The sequence below is a fragment of the Fundulus heteroclitus genome, unplaced genomic scaffold (assembly GCF_011125445.2).
Source record: "Fundulus heteroclitus isolate FHET01 unplaced genomic scaffold, MU-UCD_Fhet_4.1 scaffold_131, whole genome shotgun sequence".
Taxonomy (NCBI): Eukaryota; Metazoa; Chordata; class Actinopteri; order Cyprinodontiformes; family Fundulidae; genus Fundulus; species Fundulus heteroclitus.
The window spans coordinates 133,345-148,533 of NW_023396543.1; the positions used below are offsets into that span (position 1 = coordinate 133,345).

At 36.3% G+C, this 15,189-nt stretch overlaps 1 protein-coding gene across 1 annotated transcript in view; it reads right to left on the reverse strand.

The window, feature by feature from the left end:
* LOC118558589 (CUB and sushi domain-containing protein 3-like) overlaps positions 1 to 15,189 on the reverse strand; it is a gene marked incomplete at its 3' end in the record, with an annotated part of 433,060 nt that overhangs the window by 129,709 nt on the left and 288,162 nt on the right. Inside the window, exon 5 of the mRNA XM_036129041.1 lies at positions 3,767 to 3,974. Within this exon, the coding sequence (XP_035984934.1) occupies positions 3,767 to 3,974 (208 nt within the window). The remainder of the gene's footprint in view (positions 1 to 3,766; positions 3,975 to 15,189) is intronic.

Below are 15,189 nucleotides of genomic sequence, written 5' to 3' on the forward strand. Positions count from 1 at the left end.
GTATGTTAAAACAGTGCAAAGTATTTATCTAGGTTTTTGTTTCTCTGGTGCATTTTTGGTGAAAACTAGTATGTTATTTATTCATGTTTATTCACTACTCTACCTATGGCAAGTTACTTGCCATAGGTAGAGTAGTCAGAAAGTTTACCCAAGTAAGTGTAGCGATATTTCAGTATTAATACTAATGAAGTAAAAGTAAAAAGTAAAGTGCAGTAAAGCTACTCCTAAAAGTACCTTTTGCTCAAATAGTTACTCAAGTAAATGTAACTGAGTGAATATAACTAGTTATTACCTACCTCTGCCTATACAACCTCTAAAGAAGGTCTCCAGGAAATTCATTATTGTTTGAAAGTAGCTGGATCTCAGCAAATCTGGAAAATCTAAAATCAATGTGAAGGCCACAATTGCAGTACTGTGTCCTTAGTAACAGTTCAGTTTAGTTTAGTTTGTTAGTTCTGTCATACGCATTCAGTGTATGCAGGAGGGAGATACTCAATAAAGCAAAGTTTAAAGGAAGGTCCACAGAAAAACAGTTTCTAAAACTAACTCATTTGCTGCTTCTTGAGTTACCCTTCTATTACAGTATAGTCCTACAGGCACCACATCTGCGCCAAGACGTTGACTCATAATCTATGGTATTTCCCTATAAATATGGAGATGTCTACATCTCCATCATCAGTCCCAGCCATACTATAAAGGTAGAAACACCATCATTATTTTCTCTCACCTGCTGCAGGTGAGGGTATTTTCATGTACAGAGGGTCACGCATGCTCCTCAACTGCACACTATTTTATCTGTAAACTCTAAGTATAATTCACAAAAGCTTCATGCGACTACTTTGTGTATGCAAACGAGTATATAGGATAAAAATGTGCATAGAAGAGCATAACTAGTTCAGAAATATGAACCCTTTATCAAATTTCTGTGGTTACAATGTTAGTACTATTACTTGGTCAGCCTTTGTCTCTTTTACATAGACTTCCAGCAAATAAACACACATATCCTTACACACACACATGTAAACCCTGAGCAGGAGTATGACGGTTTGCACCTGTGCAGTATTTCTCAGGCTTGCCTGGGAGCAACTACCATCATTACTTCCAAATCAATGTACATGCACACAATCTAATATCCCTAACCATGATTGGATTCAAATTGGTTACAGCGATGGCAATGGTTGATCAATACCCTAATTTACCAACAATCAATAAACAGCCAGAGCAATAAAATGTTATGAGTGAACCATTTGAAAATCCATGGAGGGCTGTTAAAAGTTGAACCATCAGAGATCACTCAATCCCTGTGTGACCTATGAGCCATACACCCATAAATGATAGCTCTTCACATTTGCTTACAGTCAAAGCCGACTGCGGCATCTTTACAGCAAACATAAACACTTTATTTTATATCTGTAATAATGTTCTCTTTTTATTACATTTTCCTAGTTAAGTTCAAACTTATCTTTTCTACTCATAACTTTTTATTGGTGTACTCCTTGGTGTGGTACAATTGCGGCATGAAGTCAGCACTGAAATGTCAGGTCAGTAATGTCAAGCAAACTTTTCTTTCCAGTAAAGTATAGATAAGGGCCAGCATGATTATTATGTCAGCAGATGGTGCTCTGCTGCCCAGCATTTCATTGGATATGGCAGGTCCAAACTTCCTGCATCTGTGGAAAATGTTTATATATATATATATATTAAAGTGAAAACAATTTTTTTTTATTAGGTAAAACTCTCCTAACTTAGAAGTTAGTTTTTCTGAGCTGTAAGGCTCTCTTAACTTAGAAGTTAGTTTTTCTGAGCTGTAAGGCTGTGCATTAAGACATATCCAAGTATCCCACTGGGTACACTGTTAGGCTACATAGTGTGTCTATACTTAACATTAAACTCACTCATCCCTTCTCCGCTGTTTTACTAAAATGCAAATCAGTAATTCTGTGATCTGTTTACCTCACAAGCTGTAACTCAAATCTGGGAATTGCACTCAATTCAAACTTGTTTGAAGTAAGCCGATTATTACTAAAGGTATTAAATCATTATAACTGTTTTTATTTTATTTATGTTTTTGGAAAATGGGTGAACACATACACATAAGATTCAAAGAATACACAAGCAACACAGGGATTGCAATATAAAATACAATATACTGTACATCAGCCATATCTCACAAAGCAGCTAAACATAAACAGTAACAAAATAACCTTACATTGATAGACAATTAGATTTTCCAAATCAATAAAGAAAAAAAGTTGAAACTTAAAAGAATATGGATTAGTTTACAACATGATAATGGTTGCATGAGTTCTGACCTTATCATGAAGAGTTTACAGTCAGAGGTGGATAGTAACTAGTTACATTTAATTGAGTAACTTTTTAAACAAAATGTATTTTTACAAGTAGTTTTACTGCACTTTACTTTTGACTTTTACTTGAGGTATATTATGAAGTAGTGCTACTCATAACTTGAATAAAGTTTTTGGATAATCCACCCACCATGAGTAACTTCACAGCATAAAGAACAGACTTGTTTGAGCTGAAAAAGCATCAGAGAGACACACATCTAGAGTTTATGTTGAATAAGACTTCTTGGACACAAGCTTTGTTATTTTAATGTTCATTTCTATCTGCTGAGCTTATTAAGCCATTTGGAGGTCATGTGAACATACAGGAAATAGTAGATATTGTCGTTGAATGTAATTTGCAGTGTTTTAACATACTGTATTATCATTAACAGCTGTAAGAAGTGGTTTCATGTTTTATGTTGAAGATTATTTTGAAAAGTGCTTCTTCTGCTTGAGTCCATTTTGTAATTGTCATTCTTTATATATTTTTTTACATCATAGTCTGTAAAATACAATGAATTTTCATATAACTGTATATTTTTGTCTGTCTGATAACATGGATTTTAAATATTAAAAAAGATGTTATAATTAGTTATTCAGTACTTGAGTAGCCTTGTTACTGAATATATTTGTTTTACTCTTACTTGAGTAAATTCTTGGCTGAATATGTTTTACTTTAACTTAAGTAAAAATATGTTGAAGTAGTGCTACTCTTACTTCAGTGCAATTTTTTTGGTACTCGACCCGCCTCTGGCACACCTTAGTTACTTCTTTTGCTGTAATATCATGCACATTGCCTATTTTCTCATGTTGTTGTGTAAATAGGCTGGATTTTTTTTTTGTTTGTTTAACTTGAATATATATTTTTTTTTTAACCTGAGTTTGCCTTATTATTATTATCTAGCAAAATGTACTCTGGTATTTATTTTTACTTTTCTTTTGGCCTTTCATTTGCCATTGCTTTAGAACTAACTTTAGATTAGATTAGCTTGTTTTTTTCATTACTGTAATTTATGTGTAATTCAAAAGTGTCGATAAAATTAAATATTGTCTCAAATTTCATGTTATTTTATGTATGCTATAAATAAAAGCAATATTAAATACATAAAACATTTTATTTTGATATGTATTTTATCATTATACTATATTAAGTTTGATGCTATGTAATGCCATGAAACAATGACTGACTGCAAGTCTGTGTAAGCTTTACAAAAAATTATTACTTAAATCAGCTTTCAATGGATGCATGTATTGCTCACGGCAGCCATTATGGCTTTTGAGAATGGGATTGATGAAAATGTTCAAAATCATAATTGGAAGAACCAAGAAATTCAGACTAAATGAACAGAAGCACATTTTGTCACAAATACCCACTTGTACAAAAAGCAACACTCAAACGCATAAGTAAGAGAAGAACTCACCAGATGGTTGGTGGTTCTGAGCCCTCCACTTCCAGGTAGTCATACTTTTCTTCAGTCTGGAAGTCTGTAAAGATGACAGAGATGGTGTCTCCAGGTTCGGCCAATAGGATCCAAGTACAGTCGGCTTGGTTACCATAGTTGCCGGGGTAACCGGGACTGGTCACCACCCCACTGCCGCCCCTCACAGTGCCCCCACATGTGTCCTCAGCTGTCAATCAAATCAGAGTGACAAATAGAAAACCTGGGTTAGGGAGAGGAGGAGGGACTGAGGGGGCGGACTTTTTTTATTTTTTAATTTTCTTTTTATTAAAATTTCTTGCTTTTTGGAATTGGATTCTTTTATCCTTTCTAAGATTTGACGAGTCAATTAAATTCAAAATAATTTACCAAATCAGACTTTCCAGATCTAATTCATGAAACACCTAACATCACGTGAAAATTCCAAGTCAGCCAGCCCAACTCCCCAACTCTCTCCCTCTAGGAGGTGGCTTTTCTCTGCTGCCTTCATTTTTAGTATCCCATGTTTTTGCTCTATGCATGTTATATTGCATGTTAGAAATGAATGACTATCTCATAATATATAAACTGTCAGGTTGTATTAGCAAACCATACATTGTGAAAATATGGAGGTCTCACATCACTCCTTGGATATGAAGTAAGTATGAAAAACAGCATGTCGATGGCACGGCTGAGCAGTCTTTGCTAGTATATTTTTTAGAGGAACATTTAAAAGTTTTTAATTATGGCCAGTTAGAATTAGGAGTTGGGTTCAGGGGATATGGCTGCAGTTCCCGTAACACTCACAGCTACTGTCCTCTTCTTGTACATTATTAATAATATGCTACATCTCTTAGAGTAGCTCCTCTCTCATCTCCTCCAATCACCACCTAGGAAATTTGTGTTGGATTCATTGCCAATTGGCTGACTTAGAATCAGATTGAATTCAACTTCAATTTGTTTTGAAGACATTTTAAACAGATGCAACAACAGTTTGTTTGTTTTTCTTCTAAATTTTCCATAATTGTCAATCACATCTGATTGATAGCCTTGCATAACTGGTTGTAGTGCTGATTACTGTGTAACAGATAAAGACACATGGATTGCGCTGTGTACATGGCATAAATTATACGCATAATTTATACAGATACTCACTGAGAAAAAATATTCTACGTTGGATCTTTTTGAGTCAATGGCACACTGGCTTTGTTTTATGTAAGAAGGAAAAACACTAGGAATATCCATCTGTTACTTGCATTGTTAAAATCAAAGCAAAACGTACCTTGCCAGAGTCCCATTGACCAAAAAAAAACAACAACAAAAAAAAAAACACAATGTTGAACATTTTTTCCCCAAGAGTAAAACTGTAATCTTGGTATAAATTATTCCTGTATAATTTATACATAAAAGAGGCAATAATTCATGTTGTACACTCTTATAGCAGATAGGTATTTCACTGCCTGCCAGAAAGTGCAAATTTGGATGACACCAGATTGTTCCAAAACCCATCACATGTTGATATTGACGGCGTTTAGAGAAGACATCTATTGTATACACACCAGATGGGTGTCATCCTTAAAGCGCACTCTCTGAGAAGCTGAAAAACGACCTCGTTTATAGGAGTGCAGACAAGCACTGTCAGGTGTACATGCACATGCTTTAGAATCATCCACGGGGATGCTGTCTTGTAGAGAAGGGTAGGGAGGGGGAGATGCATGTACAGATGACAGAGATAAGGCAAGGAACCAAACCAAACTCCATCCGCGAGAAGGGGCAAATAGAGCACCTATTGTACGAGACTCACATCTGGTGACAGATGATAACCAATTCACACACGCAAACACACATATCTATATAAATCTATCTATCTACAGATATAGATAGACAGATATATATGCAAAATATATTAGAAAGTGGACAGAACACTGAGAGGTGACAGGAAATACAGTAGGCAATAAGGGGGACAGAAATAAACAGGGAACAAACAGAGGCAAGTACTGGAATTAAACAAAAGGAAAAGTCGTGAATCGGGTTAATTTTGAAGAGGTTAAATTGCAGGTACAGACTGTACCAAAGAAAGAAGCAAGGAACTGAATGGAAAACAAAGTAATTTGCTTAGAATCACATATATGGTGAACTGAGACTGTTTCAATAGATCAGTGAGGGAACTTAAGGACAATACACTGTGCCATGTGGAGTACATACTCATTGTGGGGATGGATGCTGTTTTTATTTGAATTGTTGAGTTTTGAGGGCAGAACAATTTGAAGTTTGAATTTATTGTGGATTTTCTCCAACTCAGAGATGGGCAACATCTTACAGAAGGGCTCACATTACTGTGTTTAATATTTGAATAACGTCTTATTCCTAGTTTCACTTGGGCACCCAGTATTGTTTTTAAACATAGTCGAAAGTCATATAATTATTCCAACACCCCTAAGTCCAATAGAAGAATGATTCAAATCTATCACTGAAAGGCCAAAATTAATATGAAATTTGTACTGAGGATGAATGAACACCTGTCTAGAGCTGTGTTGGATTCATCCTCTCAAATCACCGTTGCTGAGGCAAAGAACAAAAATATGGTATTTATTCGTAAAGCATTCATGTACTGTCTGCTGAATCAGTCCCACTGAAAAATAAATAAATACATCAAAGAAAAGAAAAGAAAAGCAGAGAGGCAGTGAGGCAGGAAGACAGACAGACCATTCAGATACCCAGACAGTCATTTCACCGCTAGACAGTCAAGGAGATTTGTGTAAATGACCCAACAGGCCAAACCAAGACCTGCTGAGGTGCCATCATACTTTCAAGAAAGCAATGAAGCATTGTGCATTAGGTGTGTGTCTTTGTGTGTGTGTGTGTGTGTTCACGCCGTTGGAGAGAGTGCTGCTTGCAGGATGGCAGCTGTCACAGGTTTATCTTGACAACGGCAGGACATCGGCAAGCACTGATGGACATAGACCTGCACTTTCACGCGCATCCGCACACAAACACACTCCTGCGCACACACCTCTTCCAGGCCTCAAGCAAGTTCATCTGCCAGTGACAGTTGACAGACAGACGGAAATCCCTCAAGGTGCGCTGATTTAAGATGTGAATCTAAGGTAAACGAACCGGAAATGCAAGAAAATTAGAAATGTGCTAAAAGGAGATTGAAAAATTGTACACTGTCAAAATTAATATCCGGACGTATTGAAAGAAACAAAGTAAATACAGACTGGATTAAATTATTTGTGTGAGAAAACAGATCAACAAAATAACGAGACATGAATCCAAACTGATGAAAATCACATCTAAATCTAATTCAGGAAAATATACGGTAGCATTTACCCTTGTAGCATTTAGTAAAATCCACATATTTACATTTGGAGTGTAGGACAGAGGATTCTTTTTCCTGACAGGTATCCAATTCAACTGGTTGGTATATAAATAGTTACAGAGCCCAACATGGCCCTACTAGCTGTAGTTCTACTCAGTTGAGGATTTTTTGTTTTACCTTCCTTGCTATCCTTCTCGCTGCACAAGATATGCTTGAATCAATGTCCAGCTTTGTTTTTCACTGTACCAGATGTTTTAAACTTCAGAATTGTTGATGTAACTGCATGGGTAAGAGCCAGTGGCTAATGTCTGTAGCCATTTCCTGACTTAAGAAGAGCAAAACGCATCTGCCCAACTTGAATGCCATGTTTTCTCATCTTTAGTAGTGAGGAGGATGTTTAGCGAGACTTAAAGCGTCTTAAGCAGGAAAGATGTTGGAATCTGTTTGGTTTCTTCACCACCTAACCGCTGAAGGAAATGACCACATAAATGTCTTTAACAATCATACAATTATTAATATGTAGATTAGATCAACTTTATCATCCCCATTGAGGGAAATTAAATAGTCTCAGCAGGAGAAAAGGTTAAATGAGCAGCTCAATAACCTAATTTTATTGAGTATAAATAGATAGGAAAAATATTTTATCATGAATAACAAGTGGAAAAATGTACAGTCTAGTGCAGAGGAATTTATATTTTATTTACAAACTTTAAGATGCTCTACACAATAAAGGTTCTAGAAGATTTAGAAAAAGTGGCAGAAAATATATGCATATATACACACACTAGTCAAGATAAAGCCCAATACAGACTCTCTATACGTAGAAGGAGCATGTAAAAGAGGTGAGAATCTACAATACAGCAAATGCTTTAAAGTACTTCCTGTATTGTACATGATGATATCAACCGTCTACAGGGTCATCTAGAAATTTGTTTTTCTAGCAATCTTTGCTTGCCTTTCCATGCTGGTGCATAAAAACGAGGAAAAATATGCACAGAGAAAAAGACGCATTGATATGATCAGCAATGAGCTGCGAAGTTGGCTTCTTTGCACCGTGATCAATTTACCGTTCAACCCTCCTGGTTTTGGTGGTTTTGCCAAATACAAAGGCTTTGTACAAGCAGGCAATTACGATGAAATGCTGACAGGTGAGTGCCCGTTGATATCACATGGATGAAGTAGTAAAATAACCAGTGTGACGAGTAAACGTAACGATAAGCAAATCAAAAATAATGAGCATGTGTTCGTTCAAACACTTTGTGCTGTGTGACAATTAGCAAATTTTCCTGAGTTTGCTCATCATGAAACACATTTCTAGATCCAATCTAATCAGTTAATTTCTCTCCACTGATTACTAGGAGCACATTTGTGTTGTTTATTTGTTTTTTGTATCAGCCAATCACAGCTCTTGGAAGAAAGCGTAACACCTAGCAACGGGGTCAACCACGCCTCCTAACCAAGAGAAGAATTTCTGTCGTCTCCTTACTCAGAAGCTGGATTTCCAAGTTTTTTTTTTTTTTTTTTCTGTTTAGACATGTGGTCCATGCTTGTTTGCAACTCCTCCTACATGTTTTTTTTTTTTTTTTTTTTTTTTTTATGGCCATGGATAACGTCATCTTCCGACAAAATTAACCCTTACATAGCCTGGTTAATTCACTTTGAACCACTGGATGGAAACATGCATAATTTGGATTTTAATTTTTGCAACGTTTTCAAAGTTTGCTCAAAATTTAGATTGCAATTGGATGCAAACGTGGCTAGAGTCATTTCCAGCAACTATCTGAATAACCTTTAAGTTAAAACTTCATAGCAGAAATTTTTAGGCTAAGTTAGGAGCTCACTGAGAGGATTCAGAATCTTTGTGAATACAACTCCTGATTGATCCACATGTTCCTAAAATAGCACTTTGCTGTCATTCTCCTACTACTCCCTCATGTTGTATTGTTTGCTGTTCTTTCAGTGTTTAGTCCTGTTTCTCTTGTAGATATAGCTAATGGCTGAACTTTTCCTACAACTATGTGCTCTCTTCCCTTAGACCTGAAAATTGGCTCAGAGTTTATCTGCCTACCTGTGTTTCTGTCCTAGATAAAGCCACCTGTGGCTGCGGAAAACTGTGAATGCAAGCTTGAGATTGCATGGCAGTAGATTTTAATAAACCACCGATTAGGCACAAAATGTCCCTAAAATCTAAATTTAGAGTTAAAAGAGTTAAAAACGCTTACTTTTATTAGGGTCTAATGTTCAAATGCTATTGAAAGTCTCCAGCTCTTTCTATAATTTGATAACCAGTTTTAAAGCAAGACATATCTGTTTGAAAAAACAAAAACAAATGTATTCAATGTATATTGCAAACATTTCCCTGCTTTTTCTGAATGTAGCCTTGCACCTCGACCTGATTTGAAACAACCCGAATGTCATGCAACGTGATAATTTCAGCTGCCACATGATTCAATTTGGATCCTCACCAATTCTGTTGTGTGTCATCATTTGACGGCAAGACTTAGTAGAGACCACTTCAGGAGCAGCTGCTCTAATAAAGAGAGACATTTGTGGCACATTCACAGGAGGGAGGGTGAAATACCTTTAGCCATCTCTGATTACCTTCGTTTTAATGTGCATGCAGTCAACATGATAAATGACTAGAAAGCTTTCCTATGTTGCACTGGCTAATTATAGTTAAGCGTTGCTTGTACTCCAATAGCCATGATGGCACATCTGTGTTACAGTTTCCAGTATTGCGGTGTCTAGTAGCCATTGTCGCTAGGTCATGTCATGTTTTGGTGTTGTTGGGGACCCAGATGCAGAGATGAACACAGCAGGTGGATAGCGAGAAAAACACTTTAATGAGCAGAATGTAGCAGCAAAAACAGGATGATGACAACAGAGGATGTGACATGGAGTAACTGAACCAAAGGAGTATTTATACTGGGGACTGTGATTACTTGATATAACACGGGTAAGTAATTGATCAATGGGAAACAGTTGTATAAGAACAGGATACTGGTGAAAGTAACACTTGTAACCTAAAACAAAGGAATAAAATGAAAAAGATATGCTACAATGGAGCCATAATAATCAAACTAAACTCAAACTCCAACAGTTTATAAATTAATCTCTTAAGAGGAGAGTAAAACAAGTAGTTATTTTATCTATGTTATGCTTTAAAAGTTTATTTTGGATAAACGAGTAACTTAGCTTGCCTTTATCTGATTTTAATCAAAACCTTCTCTGGTGAGGCACAGAACGAAATTTTGTTTCGTAAAAATCTTATCTAGTCATGCTTAAGTAGGCGTCCTGAAATCCAATAAGCATCTAATTTAATCATTGTCTTACAACAGAAGAATACAAATTTCTCGCCAGCAATTTTCAATGTGTAATTAAATCACCAGGAGAAATACGATCCAAAATAGTCATGGGAAGATGTTACTCCCTGGTGTTACCGTAACATCAACAATGGCGAGTAGCTCTGAACCTCAATACAAGCAGGAGTTCTGACAGTTTGCGGGGTTGGTCTATGATTGTGTGTGTTGCGAAAGCGGTAAAGAAATCAACAATGACCTTAGAGGGAATTGTTGTAGCCCATCAGTCAAAATTTGAAGCTCAAAGTTGTACAATGACAGAAATGACTTACAAGAAGAAAACTGTTCAGACAATTACCGATCTTCCCCATAGTGGACATCCCAGCAAACTCAGACTCTGACACTGTAAAAGTCTTACAGCTATATCTGTTTAAGGCTCAGCAAGCAAGTTACTTGCAAACTATAATCAGCCACTACAATCAGAAAATGACAAAGTTTGAATCAGAATAATTCTGAATCACCAAGTATGTGCACATAAACAAGCTTTGATTTCAGTTACGCTTTGCTCTCAATGAAAACATTTCAAATATAAATATATAAAAAGGGAAATAAGGAGGTGGGGGCAACCACCTCTTGTCTTTGAAAGCCATGTAGCAGCAAAGCTTATGTTTGTAAAGTTCTGTCCAACATAAGGCATCTTAAACACTCTTCCTTGAAAAAACATGAGGGATACAAACTTTAAAGTATTTCGGTAAAAGATTTTTGGTATTGAAACCACAGGACCAACACCTGGGTTCCAGCCACAGTACAGTCGTCTGTTGTCATTTTTCTTTCAGTCTATTTTTAGTCGCATACATTCTACTACATTTTAGTCACCCAAAAGTGGTGTAAATTGAGAAGTCAAATCTTAATTTACATATTTATATTTAACAGTAATAGTTGCTATATACTGTACACTTATGCAAAATATTTATCCTAGGAAGGAATGGAAAGATAGTTTTGCTATCAACAGAAGTATGAGTAAAAGCTTTAGAGGACAAACTCAGTGGTTTTAGCCGTTTTAACTTTGGCTGTTACGAGCTTCAAACATATTCTAGCAAACCTGGTCTACAAATTATTCTAAAGTCAAATGTGAGGTCATCTGTCTGACAGCTAGAGCTTGCCCCAACAATCGTCACAAAATAGAGCAAATACAGTAGCAAAACACAGAAATTTGCAATTGCTTTGTCAAAGTCTGAAACTCAACATAATTGCTGTGGTGGAACATAAACTAAACCAATATTTTAAAAAGGAGAGGATAACATTTACTCTGAACCTACAAAGGAAGCTTAAAAAGTTGTACATAGAACTACATTTTAAGGTTAATGGTTTGAAAGTTTGTTCTACAAACTGTTGAATCATTTTGAAAAAAGTTTTTTACTTAAAGTACACTTTCACTTGACGTTACATCTACTCAAATGCTAGTTACAGACTGTTATCAATTCTCTATTTGCTTTAAACATAAATGACACACACACACATACATACATACATACATACATACACACACATATATATATATATTAAAACTAATATTTAGAAGTTTGATGTCTAAAAGGTAGAAACAAAAATAGTTAAGGTTTGGAATATCAAAATTATATCTAATTTGAAAACTTTACAACTCAGGAATCTTTTGTACCCAAAAAAAATGGTATTTTGCTATCCATCTTCCCACATCCTTATCCATGGATGTCCCTATGCATGTATTTGCCTATACATGGTTTCATTATTACTTTAGATGGTTGCTTTATTATTAATATTCATCAGATTTGAGCTTTTTCCAGGCCCTAACAAGTGCATATTAATGTTAGAAAAAAAAACAACAGTCAAAAAATGTATTAATGTTAACATAACCTGTTGACACATTCTTACACTAATGCTCATTTTAAATGAGACACAGTATTATAAATTGCCAAGTACCATTATTTGGTTGTAGGTGATAACTTGCAGAGAATGCAACACTGTACCAAATCAGAAGTTATCCAGGGAACAGAGAGGCACTCAGCACCGCACCAACAATTTGCACTTCTGAAGCAGTCAAACATTCAGATCACTGTCATCTCAAAACATGGCCTTTCTAGACACTTATTCGTTTATTATGAGTAATCTAATTACCTCTGTCACTACGCATTTTATGGTTGCCGCTAGGTGCCGATGGCGTTGCTTGTATAAATGACACACAGAGCGAAAGGGTACTGCTCTTCTTGCACAACAACTTGGCTTGAAAACTGCACACTTGTGGGAAACATATTGTGTCCACTCTTATCAGTACAATACCATCTTGTCACGGTAGAGCAGAATAATCTGAGTCGACAACAAATGGAGGAAATCTCAATTCGGAGGGTTTCAGCACTTTGTAGATACGACTATATTTAGAAACCAGGGAGATCTCTCTTTCTGGAAGGCTTTAGATTGTTACCACACTTTCAATAGAGCTGTAGAGGAAAATCTGGCCATTTTGGTGCCACACCACACTGCAGAATATCCCATACACTAACAGCACTCAGAGGAGGTAAATGTTTACTTTCGTAAATTCGTCACTACAGCTCAATATTTTCACTGCGCCTTGCTGAAGTATTTATATTCCTTGACCATTTTCGCCTTTCCTTACTTCAAGGAGAGCATAAACCTGCCAAGCAGCTAAGACGCCCATGGTAACCCTGGAGGACATACAGGGGATCCAGACCTCAGCCACAAGATAACTATAGGTCGTTAACTCTAAAAACATGACCTTTATGAAAGAGCGGTGAGAACAAAGCCATTGTTGAAAGACCATACAAAGTCCCATATGTAGTTTACCACATGCCATTTAAGGGGGGAACACAACAAACATGTGTAAGATGATGCTCTGGAATTGTGAAAACTTAACCTTTTGGCCTCCATGCAAGACTGATCATCTAATCTGGCAGGAACTGGCAAAAATGTCAGTCTAATATAGTACTTCTGAAAGCAGCTGTAGATATTTAAAGAAGAAATAACGGTTCCAATTAAAATAGCAACAAAATGAGGGTCTTGGCCCAAAAAAGAAGGAAAGTAAATTCACAATTGGAGTTCATCAATCCCTCCATCACAGACAGGCTGACTGAAACATATGAGATTTGCGTCATGGAAAAAAACCTCCAGAAAACATAAAGCACAATTATGTGCTAAAACTGTATACAGCTGACATGTGGAGGACACTGAGTTCAGTTAACCATCACAAAACTGCCAGTAGTAATAATATTATGGCTTGTTATAGAGATATAGTACTTTTATCTTTTCTTAACTGTTTCAGCACTTCTTCAGCAGACTGCTGCACCCCAGTGACATGTTAAAGTTGTCAACAAAGGCTACAAAATATAAAAAGAGCAACAAATTATAGAAAGCACCTGTAATCAATGCTTTTATTTGTGTCTTTTACATGTTGTAGCAGACATATATGCCTCTCCAGTAAAATCAGCTGGTATTCCTAGAAGACAGAACACAGACTGAGCTTGTCTCGGTTTTTAGATTAGAAGAGGATGGGTAAAGAGTATTTTCACAGTTTGAAGACAGAGAAGAACTCTGAAGTAAACTTAGGTTCTGCCAATGAACTGGTGAAATGTTGCTCCTGGTTACAAAGATCGGTTCTATTCAGAAAACTGAGGAAAGGATCCTGATGTTATTCTTATTTTCTGCTTTTATATTTTTACGTTTGTGGTGTACTTGAATGCTCCTATTCGCCTTTCACTTTGCTGCTGGTACACCTGCATTCCTCTCTGTGGGACAATAAAGGTTATTTCTATTCTGTTTTACGTTGACTGGCAAAGCTTCAACCAACAAGAGAAAATGCTAAATTGGAGACGGGTAAACTGATTCAATAACAGGATCCAACTGTTTTTTTACACTTTTTTTTTTTACTTTTATTGGTATATATACTGGACTCAGGACAGCAAATAAAGTAAGGAAAAAAACTAACAAAAAATAGCTCAATAGTAAGTTGTCGAAACACTATAAATCAGAAGTTGTCACCACAGCATGGTTTAGTCACAGCATCTCAGGACTGCTCCGCCGTGTCTCTGAGACTCTATTGTCTTGTTTGAATGACTTTCATGGAAAACACTTTTAAACACTTTGGTCAATAGTACCCAGTTATTCATTTCTGCTTAAGAAATGTGGGTATGGTGAACGCTGCAACACAGCAGTTACAGATGGAGCAGTGCATAGAAGTTTTGCAAGAAACGGGTGACGTGGAGAAGGTTATCTCTACCAGAGATATAAAGGAAACATTAGGGAACGTGGGAGAAACGCTCACACTTTATCCAAATGAAACCCAGAGAAAACGTTATAACTAGAAATGTGACGGCACAACTTAAACACAGGACGATATGAACAATATGGCCATGCTATTTATATTATTTTGGTAAATCTTTGGTTTCAGACAAGGCTATCTTAGTAAATAGCAGTTGATACTCAAATCTAACATCTTATTTGTGGATATTTGTGCTTTCCACCATGCATTCCTCACTTTCATCTGCAGAGGTTTTCAATAAAAACCTGTCAAATTCAATCTGTTTCCACTTTCCTTTCAAAATGTCGCTGAAATGAGTTAGGGAATTGTCATTAATATTATTTCTGAAAATCTCAAGGCATTACTTTGTGTTTTGAAATGAACTTTTATTTTGAAAGCGACCACCGGGGTCTTTTTTCGGTAGGTCTGCTCCAAGTGTTATTACTTTGCTTTCAGCCTTGTCTGGAGCTGTGGGAAGTGAACTGTCCTCAGGTAAACCACATTTATGAGAAATTGA